The sequence below is a fragment of the Poecilia reticulata genome, linkage group LG14 (genome assembly GCF_000633615.1).
Source record: "Poecilia reticulata strain Guanapo linkage group LG14, Guppy_female_1.0+MT, whole genome shotgun sequence".
NCBI lineage: Eukaryota > Metazoa > Chordata > Actinopteri > Cyprinodontiformes > Poeciliidae > Poecilia > Poecilia reticulata.
The window spans coordinates 9,798,151-9,809,431 of NC_024344.1; the positions used below are offsets into that span (position 1 = coordinate 9,798,151).

The 11,281-nt window shown below is 40.7% G+C and overlaps 2 protein-coding genes across 2 annotated transcripts in view; one reads left to right on the forward strand and one right to left on the reverse strand.

The window, feature by feature from the left end:
• On the forward strand, nt 1-8,828 carry LOC103475764 (short transient receptor potential channel 2-like). Its single transcript, XM_008427623.2, has 13 exons — nt 1-150; nt 389-1,081; nt 1,893-2,093; nt 2,179-2,343; nt 2,446-2,620; nt 2,694-2,894; nt 3,571-3,733; nt 3,825-3,917; nt 4,085-4,277; nt 4,363-4,490; nt 4,594-4,666; nt 4,746-4,860; nt 6,986-8,828. The coding sequence occupies exons 1-13, from the start codon at nt 136-138 to the stop codon at nt 7,861-7,863; spliced, it is 3,093 nt and encodes a 1,030-aa protein (XP_008425845.1). The 5' UTR covers nt 1-135; the 3' UTR covers nt 7,864-8,828.
• A 685-nt stretch (nt 8,829-9,513) lies between these two features.
• LOC103475859 (ribonucleoside-diphosphate reductase large subunit-like) overlaps nt 9,514-11,281 on the reverse strand; it is a 7,393-nt gene continuing 5,625 nt past the window's right edge. Inside the window, exons 12-15 of the mRNA XM_017308501.1 lie at nt 10,859-10,880; nt 10,527-10,622; nt 10,247-10,435; nt 9,514-10,167 (exon numbers count right to left, since the gene is read on the reverse strand). Of these exons, the coding sequence (XP_017163990.1) occupies nt 9,976-10,167; nt 10,247-10,435; nt 10,527-10,622; nt 10,859-10,880 (499 nt within the window). The 3' untranslated portion in view covers nt 9,514-9,975. The remainder of the gene's footprint in view (nt 10,168-10,246; nt 10,436-10,526; nt 10,623-10,858; nt 10,881-11,281) is intronic.

Here is an 11,281-nt window from a genome sequence, read left to right on the forward strand (position 1 = left end):
AGTCTATTGGTATCTATCACCTCCATCTCTGAAGCTCAAAATAGTTGGTGGGTGTCTGCTTCATGTCTCCAAAGACTGGCCCGGATTTCGCTTTAGGATCACAACGTTAAAGAGGGGATTGGTTTGTCATCAAGAATGGAAAACCTCACGGTGAGTCCCTTTATATTTACGTGCTTTACAGAATGGGCAATCACAAGGAAAAAGGGGTAGATTTAAGCTTTTTTTTTGTGCTGCAAATGTGCTTCAATTCCCGTCTTGTTTTCCTTTTTAAGAAGCAATATGTCAATCAATTCTATCAGAAAACTTGGCTTCACTTGCATGAAATATTAGCTGTTGAATTCACCGTTCATTTGTGACTAAATGGTAACTCGCCTGCGTTGCTCCACAGCCAGAGCAATGGCGAGAGATCATGAACAAGAAGATGCGCTTCCCTCCGGAGCTGCTCAACGCCATCCAGGAGGGAAAAATAGAGCTGTTGTGTGGGCTGCTGAGGACTGGAGATGGCATCATTCGCCAGCTGGATGAGTCAGAGGACCGCCAGTGGAGGGAGGCTCTCAACCTCTCCATCCGCCTGGGCAATGAGGATGCCATGGATGCCCTTCTGCAGGGAGTCAAGTTTGACTTYCGGCAGATTCACGAGGCTCTGCTGGTGGCTGTGGACACAAACCAGCCCAAGGTGGTGAAGCGCCTGTTGGACCGCCTGGACCAGGAGAAAGGCAACAAGATGGACGTACGATCCTTCTCTCAAGCCATCTTCGACCGGTCCATTGACAACTCGCAGTTTGCCCCTGGTGTCACACCTCTGACCCTTGCCTGTCAGAAAGATCTTTATAAAATAGTCACCATGCTCACTCAGAAAGGCCACGGCATCCCCTGGCCTCATAAGATATCCTGCGCCTGTCTGGAGTGTCGCAACGGCCGGCAGTACGACCTGCTGAAGTTCTCCTTGTCTCGCATCAACACCTACCGTGGCATCGCCAGCCGGGCCTATCTGTCCGTCACCTCCAGCGACGCCATGCTCAGCGCCTTCAGCCTCAGCAGAGAGCTCCGCAAGTTGTCCCAAAAAGAGCCSGAATTTAAGGTGCCCTCTTAAAAATGTCCTCTTATTTTCTTGGTTTGTCACACATAAATGCGTCACATCAGACAAATATAATCCTAGTAAATTWAAAAAAGGATTTTAAAAATTAGGATTTTGCATACTGGGAGAAAAAAAAMCCCTATCCAAATCACTATGGCTTTCTGTGGAAAAAGTGGGTAKAGCAACGATGGCAGGAATCAGTCTGTAAGATYGTTGTGGCAAAATTTCRTCCCAGTTGATTTTGGCATGTTAAAGTCATGCCAAAGAATCTTCATTSGATTTAAGTCTGGACTTTGAATAAACCATCCTAAAACCTTCATTTTGGAGCCATTCWGGGTTGGACTTGAGACTGTGCTTTGGCCCTGCTGCATAACCCAGGTAGGCTTGAACTTATGGTCACAAACTGATGGTTGACCGTTGGTCCCAAAGTCTTATAAATGGTWTCACAACCCGTTCCAGACTGATCTGACTGATCTGAACATCATGTCTCGCCTTTTAGTTTTGCCTACAGGTTGTATTTAAGTGGTTTCTTGGTTCAACATGTCTTTCTGTAATTAGGCCTGGGTGTGGCTTGTGGTATAAACGCAGCATGGTTAATTAATAATTTATCAAGGTTGACTATCCCTTTTCCACATGGAGCCATCTCATCGTTTGAAAACTTACAAGATTAATATTTTTGTCTCTCATTCTCTCTTTATTTGAGCTAAAAAATTGTGCCAAAAAAGCTAAACAAAAATACTACAAGGGCCAAATACTTTTGGCATATCAYGGTTYGTCTCTGTTTGGTTGGAAAAACAAATTGTTTCTCCTGCAGCCTGAGTACCTGGGCCTGGAGCAGCTCTGTCAGGAGTTTGCCGTTGAATTACTGGGCATGTGCCGTAACCAGAGCGAAGTCACCACGATCCTTAACAGCTGTGGAGACGAGAGCCAGGACGCTTTGGAACAGGAGGCCTTTGAGGAGGGAATCCCCAACCTGTCACGGCTGAGGCTCGCAGTCAACTACAACCAGAAGCAGGTGGGCAGGTTGGGACGTGGTTAGCTCCATGTGGAAAAAGCTATTATTTACCTTAATAACCTTATTCTCTCTGTGTGTTTGTTAGTTTGTGGCCCATCCGATCTGTCAGCAGGTTCTTTCTTCCATCTGGTGTGGAAACCTGGCAGGGTGGAGGGGCAGCAGGACGGCCTGGAAGCTCCTCGTCTCTGTTGGGATCTTCCTAACCATGCCTTTTCTTTGCCTCGTCTACTGGATAGCCCCAAAGTCGAAGGTCGGATAAAAATCGCTAACATATCTTGCAGAGTTTTAAGACTAGAAGTGACAGATGTCATATGTGGTTTATGCTCAACAGTCCTCTTGTTTTTTCCTGCAGGCGGGAAAAATGATTAGAATCCCTGTGATCAAGTTTCTGCTTCATTCTGCGTCGTACCTGTGGTTTCTCATCACGTTACTYGGAGAATCCATAACTATGGAGATGTATCGAGACAAATTTGCGTCCCGTCAGCAGAATATTCTGCACAGCTCGTTCCACATGGTGTGGGTGGTTGGTAGGTCCATTCGGTCARGTTTAACATGARCTAACACCTCCAGTCTAACTGGGACGTATGTTCTGTCACGCAGGATTCTTCTGGTACGAGTGTAAGGAAGTCTGGATTGAGGGCTTGCGAAGCTACTTCCTGGACTGGTGGAACTGCTTGGACATGATGGTGTTGAGCATGTACTTGGCATCCTTTGCCTTACGCGTGCTCATCATGCTCAAAGGTCACTTCCTGTGCCACGAGCAGAGCAACAGTGACGAGTGCATTTACTTTACTCAGACTGGTGAGAAAATGGCGCCAAGTTACTCAGCTAAAGTGCTTTGGGGAAAAATATTTCAACTGGTAAAACTTTTTTGCATTTTGGAGCGTCACAACAAACCTCAATGCATTTAAAAAATAAATAACAATTGTGCACATGGAAATGTAAAAAGTGTCAGCTGAATTCATATCCACCTTGCGTGAGTCACCTTTGAGTGTAATTATAGCTGGAAGTCTCTTGGCTTGTTTATCAGCTTTGCTAAAGTAGATGGTGAATGTTTTGCTAATTTTATCTCTTCAAAATGGCTCTGTCAGATCATAACTGGCTTTCACAGAACAACTTTATCTTTGATTACATTTTGCTTAAATTGTCTCTTATTTAATAAATTGTCTCTTATTTAGGTGACTTTTAAAGGGACCGTCCTGCGTGCACTGGATTTTAATTAGAGGTTTTAGACTAAAGAAAACCAAATAGAAATGAAGGACGTGTTTTATTTGTTTTTGAAAAACGTTTAAAGCTGCATAATCGTCCTCTCATAATCATCTGTGCCAACGGATCACATAAAATCACAATAAGAAGCATTGAAATACAATTGTAACGTAAAGTTTTGTAGGTATAAAATACTTATACAAGACACCTCGAAACGATTCTAAAAGGTTTTTTTTTTGTCATCCTCGACCTCTTTGTGTTTATGWACAAGTCCGTGACGACTGGCGCCAGGAGGACCCTCAGCTCATCTCCGAGGTGCTGTTTGCAGTAACCAGCATGCTGAGCTTCACCCGGTTAGCCTACATCCTGCCAGCCCACGAGTCGCTGGGAACGCTGCAGATCTCCATAGGGAAGATGATTGACGACATGATGAGGTGACGGCRTTGCTACATCTGGATATTCGCACAGCTCAGAGGGGTGTGGGGGGGGATTCGAATCACATGAACAAGCTTCGCTCTTTCACAGATTCATGTTTATACTGATGATCATCGGGACGGCCTTCCTCTGTGGCATCAACAATGTCTACGTTCCTTATGTCATCTCTCCACATCTCGGCAGGTGAGAACATGATCTGATCAGGTTTACTATAGACGTAGTGCTGATGTGAACACAGCAGCATGAGCCTGATTTGCGTCGTATCTGCTGCGGTTTTCTTGCAAACATTTCCAAAGCAATGTGTCATAAAAACAATCTCATTTTGACGATGCTGCCCAACTTCACCGCAGGTTTAACGAGACCTTCAACTTCTTGTTCTGGACCATGTTTGGTGTGGCCAACCAGGACTACGTGGACATGCCGCAGTTTGTTGTAGCGGAGTTTGTAGGAAGGATCCTGTACGGCATCTTCACCCTCGTTATCGTCATTGTCCTGCTCAACATGCTGATTGCCATGATTACGAACTCCTTTCAGAAGATAGAGGTGCGGAGCAGCAGGTCTTCTGTGGCTGTGTTTCGTAGAAGACGAAGGTCAAAGGTGGCACCTGAGGTCCTTTGTGTGATTTCAGGACGATGCAGACGTGGAGTGGAAATTTGCCCGGTCTAAACTGTACCTGAGCTACTTCAGAGAGGGCCTCACCATGCCTGTGCCTTTCAATATCATCCCTTCTCCCAAAGCTGTGTTTTACATCCTGAGGTGAGCTCACATCTTCTGCAACACTTTACATGTTTTTGTTTTGCTTTTAATGCTGGATTTTTCTTTTCTTTTTTTTTTTTTCTTTTCTGAAATTGTGTTCAAGGGGGGGTTTTAAACGTCTCTGCTGTTGCTGCAACTTTAACTCAGAGCAAAAATACCCTCCTATAGCCTCTATGGTAAGAGTGTGTTCAGTGCTAATCACTTTCTATGTTGCTTTAAGAAATGCGTTAGATTAAATGTTTTCTTTGGAAAAAGTCTAACGACAAAGGAACGGAGGACAACCTGCCTTACCGACAGCAGGTGATCAGAGCTCTGGTGCAGCGCTACATTGAGTCAGCGCGCAGGGAGTTTGAGGAGACCAAGAGGAAAGGTAACAAACTCATTATGTAAACACAGTTGAGTTGCTATAATATGCTCTGTGAGACGTAGAATAATACCAGWGTTTTACAGTACGAAAAGCAAAGTATCACACTTTCTGCAAGTTGCATATGTTATGACGATAAGCTGCATCTTCTGATTGGCTCAAGTAGAGAGGAGGACTGTGCCAATTTGCTAATGTAATGTCTTAGAGACGCAAACTAAAGGGGGAAGACGCATAGTGCAATATTTTTCATACATAAATCTCTAATGTGGTCACTAGTTAATAAAAAAAGCAAGCACTTTTATATAAAATAATAAAAGAAACTTGAAAAATAAACGGAAAGAAATAGCAGATAGCAGCGAGTGGTAGAAATAATTAAGACTTAAAGAGCAAMCATTGGTAAWGTAATTTTTTTTTTTACTTTCATTTGGGTTTGGCATCGTAGTTCATGATAGTTAATTMTTGTGCTCAAAGTCAAGAAACTGGGAAAAAGTGTTAATTAAAAGAGAAAAAAACACAAGGTTGACGTGATTCTGTTAGGATTCTGGGAGATCCGATCTCTGATCTAGTCCTGACCARCATCGTTTCCAACACCAGCACATTTATCTCAACAACTTTAGTCAGCAGAATAGTTTAAAAAGGTGCCCTAGTTTCAACATGTTGTTCAGATTGAATAAGTTGTACTAAKCTAATGCTTCACATGTGGTGGGAGAAGTAAAAACACTGACGAYCAATCAGACGGTAGCCGCAGTCAAACACAATAGGCTATTCTGTATTTGGCATAGACTGAAAGGACAATTAGATGCCTCGTGCCTTTTTTTTTAATTTTTTTTATTGGAAATCAAGATTGCTCACTCCAGTTTCTGTTTTCCAACAAGCGATGACACATCAGTGGTGAAATTGAACTGCCTTGCTATTTAGCCTATTTAATATTTTCAGGTCAAATTAAGCTGAGAACTCTTTGCTGTAGATTTTAATGAACTTATAATTAACTTCAGATATCAAAAAGTTTCTCTTTCAACACTCCAACCAGGAGCTTAGACTATAAATTATTGTTCCATGAATATAGTTTGTAACAAGGCAGACTGTTCCCATCCTCCTCAGCCTGGAGGAGGCAGTGTCCACGATTTCCGCAAACATCTCCACAATTTTAATTCATCAAACCATCACGTAGTTTTGCACTTTAGCTCAGTTCAGTGCATCCCATATTTAGGCCTGAGAACAGCGAGCTTATGTAAGACGGATGTTAAAACTTTAACATGCATTCGTGGATGCGCTGAAACCCGTGTCCGTTAACAAGGAGGTTATTCTGAGTCTATGCTGGGATTTTAACTCGGGGAAAATGTTCTGTTCTAATGTGGTAACTCATGAGAGCCCAAAGATCACATCMGTTTTCTGCTTTATCTTGTGTGTAGAAATTAATTTGGATTCCCAGAATCCGCCAAGATGTTTTGTTCCGAGAAACCAMCCAGTTCTGTGCCGTTTTGTAACTGGATTTTTCCGTTGTTGTTTTTTAAATGTCCACACGATGTCTCRTAAAACGTTGAGACGTCCSGCCTGCAGCTTCCTTCGACCATAAACAACTTCTCTAATAATGTTTATAACATTGCTGTGGCCATCTTTAAAATAATTTATATTCTCCCAAAAATATGTTCTTAGTGTATTTAGAGATTGCTTTTGTAYGTCGTAGATCTGACAAGGAACTGACAACTTTGATTTGCCACATCATAATTTGATCTAAACTGTTTACTCATCATTATTTTAGGTTTTAAATAAAACAAAATTAAATGTTTCATGGTTGGTGGATCCTGTAGATGAGGCTAGATTGCCATTTAAGCTGCTATTTTTATTTTCAACTCAAACTTTCAGAATTTTCTTTTTTCTGAAACCTCCCAAAACAAATCTAGAGGTTTGAATCTGGAAAAATATAAAATTCGTAAATTAAAGATGTGTTGGAGCCTTGAAATTAAATCACGGTGATCAACAGAAACCTTAATTTGTGATGATTACAGTGTGAAGCCTGCATAATCAAATATCCATAGCGTTAGCCTTTCCTATTAAAGGAAAGTTCCCAGCTAAATTTGCCGCTAGCAAACCCAATTACTGTGATGTGATTTGTGTTTTCTCCCCTTAGATATCGGTAACCGAATCACAGAGCTGAACAAGGCGGTCTCCAGGATGCATCTAGAAATGAAAGCTATCCAGCAGCTTCTGATGACCGACGGACACGCTGCAAACAACGCGCTGACCACGGACRGTTCTTCTGTGCTGGGGAAATACATCAACGGTGCCAAGAATAACTTCAGAGGTTTTAACAGCAGGCAAGATGACAAAAGCACATCGCTTAAAGTGACAGTTCACCAGAAAGAGGAAGGGGCCGATGACAGGAAGGCCGATTCGGAGGCGCGGCAGGACACAGCTGCACAATTGGATCAGGTGGATGAAAGTGAAGAAGAAGAATTGGATAAGGCGGCAGACTGCGAGGTGGTGAAAATGGAAGAGGGACGAGCGAAAACAGAGCTGGGGGATTGGAAAGAAACTGAACATGCAGAGCTTGTAGAAGTAAACAAAGATGATAATGGAGTGAAAGAGGACTTCTCAGAAGGGACRGGTTTTATTAGAGTAGAAGAAAMKGTGAAAGTCGAGAGCATACAGGGCAAGGAGGATAAAAGGGAAGGAGAGATTGACCCCCARGTGACAGAAAATCTCAYAGAGGTCAGACCTGAACACACAGAGAGCAGCAAAARCAGTTTTGAAACAACAGATGCGAAGAAAATGATAAACAAGTTCAATAACATGGAGCTGAAAGAAAAACCAGACGAGGCAGGATGGATGAAGGGAAAGAAATACGAGGGTAATGTTGTGGAAAGATCTCGCGTAACCAAGGGGGACGAGAAAACCGGAAACAAGAAASCGATTCAGTCTCCAACAGGGAGCAGCGGCTCCAACGACACCGGCTTTGGTTCACAGGAAGGGGAAGGATCGATTGACGGCACACCAGTAAAACCATGACGGGTCTCTGATAACYGGAAAATTTGAGAAGTTTAAAAAGAAAAAAGGCTCAGTAGATGAATATCACTGTACATACAGATGTTTTCAGCTGTAAGACTGTATATAGCCTACATTTGTATAGACTAATGCATAAAAAAGTAACCTGAAGTTCAGCTAAGCAGGGATTTGACCCAAAGGAGGAAACAGGATCACACAGAAAGTAAATGAATATCCTATTTATCACTAACATTTTATATTCTGGGCAGAATTATTTTTTATTTACAATACTGTTGCTGAAAACTGCAATTGCCATATTGACTGAACATTATTTTTGAAATGTCTCTTCTTTTGTTAGCCTTTCATAATCCTCCCTACCACTTCCCATGAGCCTCAGCATCTCAGCCGCTGAGGAAAGAAACCTGCGCTGGGCATTAAAGGAAGTCAGATCCGTTCAATATTCAACATATTTTCAGTGTCAACGCACGACACTAAAAATATTAACTGCAATCTGATAAATCCCTGGTTTCTGTACATTTGAGGTTAGATTTATATCACTGGTAAATACAAACCATTAACACTTTGAAACCCTAAAACTAATATAAGGAGTAGTTTCTTTTTATTATGACTTCTTCTTATAAGCATTCAATTAAGATGCTAAGGCTWACCTGCCAATGACGTCTGAACAGCAAGCTGTTTCTCCGCCATTAGCGCATTTATCAGCACGTCCACAGGGTTGAAAATCCAACTAAATCATTAMATTTTTGGTTTCTAGAACAAATTGTTGAAATTATTTTCACACTAGTCGCACTGAATTAGTTTACAGCTTTTTTGTTGTTGTTATAACCAACAACCTTGTTAAACTTTACTACATGTAGTTTTTCTATTGTGAAGTCTGGTTACCTGCTGAATTAACAGTAACAGCAGATTAGTGTTGAATAAAGATTGAAATGTACCAGTTAGGCCAATAAAAGTTGTGAGCATTTCAACTGTAAGATGTCATTATGTTTTTTTTATTTTTTCCTAAAGACCATTCCTTTAAAGGTTCTTTATTGGTGAAAGATTTGAATATAATTGGTTTCAGGTTTTGTTTGAAATGAAATTTGTTTCTTCCCCGTTAACTGGGCTGTAACTTATCAGATGACTGGATTCACAGATATGTTCCTTCACTTTCTTTTCATTAAGCGGATTTTCTGTAGTTTATGCAACAGTGTGAAAGATGCAGGTCCCTGCTTGTTTAGCACCGTTTTCCCCTCCGGGGCATGAACCAGCACACAGAGTCATTAATCTTTCACCTGCTGYGTCATTTGTCCCAGGGCACATTACGTTCTCCTTCACTGGAAAAACACTTGCGATATTACCTTATATATWTTTTTTGGATAAGAAACATATTCTGCTTCCATTCGATTTGTTTCATGTCAGCCTTGGTTTAGTCGGTTCAAACCAACTCAAAATGTTTTTAACAAAGGGCTTTGTGTTTTTATAATCATTGGATCAGGAGGCAGCTGCCAAAAAAATCTGAGCAAAGATGGAAGAAAATGTGCTTAAAGTACAGAACATACACATTACCCACGCCTTTTTTTCCCACCATTTTTATTTACTTTTTTTTTATTATTGTCATACAAATAGAAAAATTATAACTGTTTTAATAAAAGCAAAGCAATTTAATAAAAAAAGACCCAAACTTACAAGTTGTTGATTTTGAAAATAGAAAACCCTACATATTTATTTCCACCCCTATTGTAAGTGTATAAAAAACAAAAAACTAAAATGTTTTATTGCAGTAGTAAAAAAATGACCTGCGGATTTTTTTAAATATCTTTATTAGAATCCATAACATTTAATGCCAGATGGCTGATTTCATTTAAAACAAAGATCAACCTGAAATTCATTCAAAAAAAAAAAAAAAAAAAAAAAAAAAGCATTGATAACTAAGTAAAATGTTAATTCATAAAATCCTATTAATTGTACACAATATGGACCCACACTATACATTTTTTTATGATTTAAAAAAAATACTGTAAACATTAAATAACTGTATTTTAATGTTTAAAAAGAAAACATTAAAAACACTAAGTATTTTCCAAAAATATAAATCTGCAATGATTATGGCGATAGAGAGACTCGATCCTCGTCTTAGGAGCCACACATCAGGCATTCATCCTTGTTGGCTAAGGAGCAGACCATGGCCGCTGTGTTGCGCTCTCTAGATTCTTCCTCCAGCCTCTTTGCTGACTGGCTCTCCTTCAGTTTCTCCTTGTTCAATGTGAACTGAATCGGGTTGGCAGCGGGCTTCGTTCGGAGGTAGTACATGCCGGTTTTCAGGCCCTGCAGGCAAGAAAGGACAAGGATTATGAGGAGTTCCTGCTGATACTCTTGAGTATTTGTCCTTTGGGTCCMGACGTACCAACTTCCATCCGTAAAAGTGCATGCTGGTGAGTTTGCCGTAGTTTGGCTCAGCGATGTGAATGTTCAGAGACTGACTCTGATCGATGTAGGTGCCACGATCTGCTGCCATCTTGAGGACGGTTTTCTGGGAGATTTCCCAAACTGTTTTATAGAGCTGCTTCAGATCATCTGGGATCTCTTTGATGTCCTAAGCAAGAAGTGAGAGCATGTTATAAAAATCTGTTTCTTGAAGAATAAATCTCATTTTCTTGCTGATTTTTTAAAATATTTAGTTTTACCTGGATGGAGCCGTTCTGAGCAATCAGCTGGTTCTTCATATCCTCATTCCACAGTCCTCGTTCAGTGAGGTCCTTCAGCAGGTGGGGATTCACAATCTAGATGACAAATTTAAAAGATCTTAAGGCAATCTTTTCTTCCTTTATGGATGTCGTAAATATCAGTCATGTTTCCAATCCCAGCAAATGTTTTCCAGGACTAAATACAACTCCTGATGTAGGTTTAATCTGTGGTTTTATCTATTACACAGTGCAGTGAGTTGTGCATCTGCAATTTTTACAACCAATAAAAACKTACAAACACRCATCAAATCACAGTAAAAGAGAGATGGCACTGCCTCTGTGAAACCCAGACAACTGCTCATGTAGTTGCACAGAAAGCAGTTGAAACACTGATAATTAAATTTTATGACATTTAAAGAAAATATCCGTTTATAAAGCTGGAGAATAACTTTTTTTTAATATATATATAGGTCTTGTCTCTACATGTTTAGGCGTAACCACATGACAGACTATCAAGAGCAGCTAATAAACATGCTAGCATTAGCCTAGCGGTAGCACCAGTCAGCAGGAGCAAGATTTAAGGTTCTTTATGACTGTAGCTGGATTTGTCGTGTCAGATGCAGATCTTCGGCTCCTAAGAAGCTTCTGCTTGGACAAAATATTTGTCACTGCCGAGATTCCAGAGCATCACTGAATGCAAATAAATTAAATAGGACACATCCCATTTAATTTTAACTGTATTTATGTGAATCATT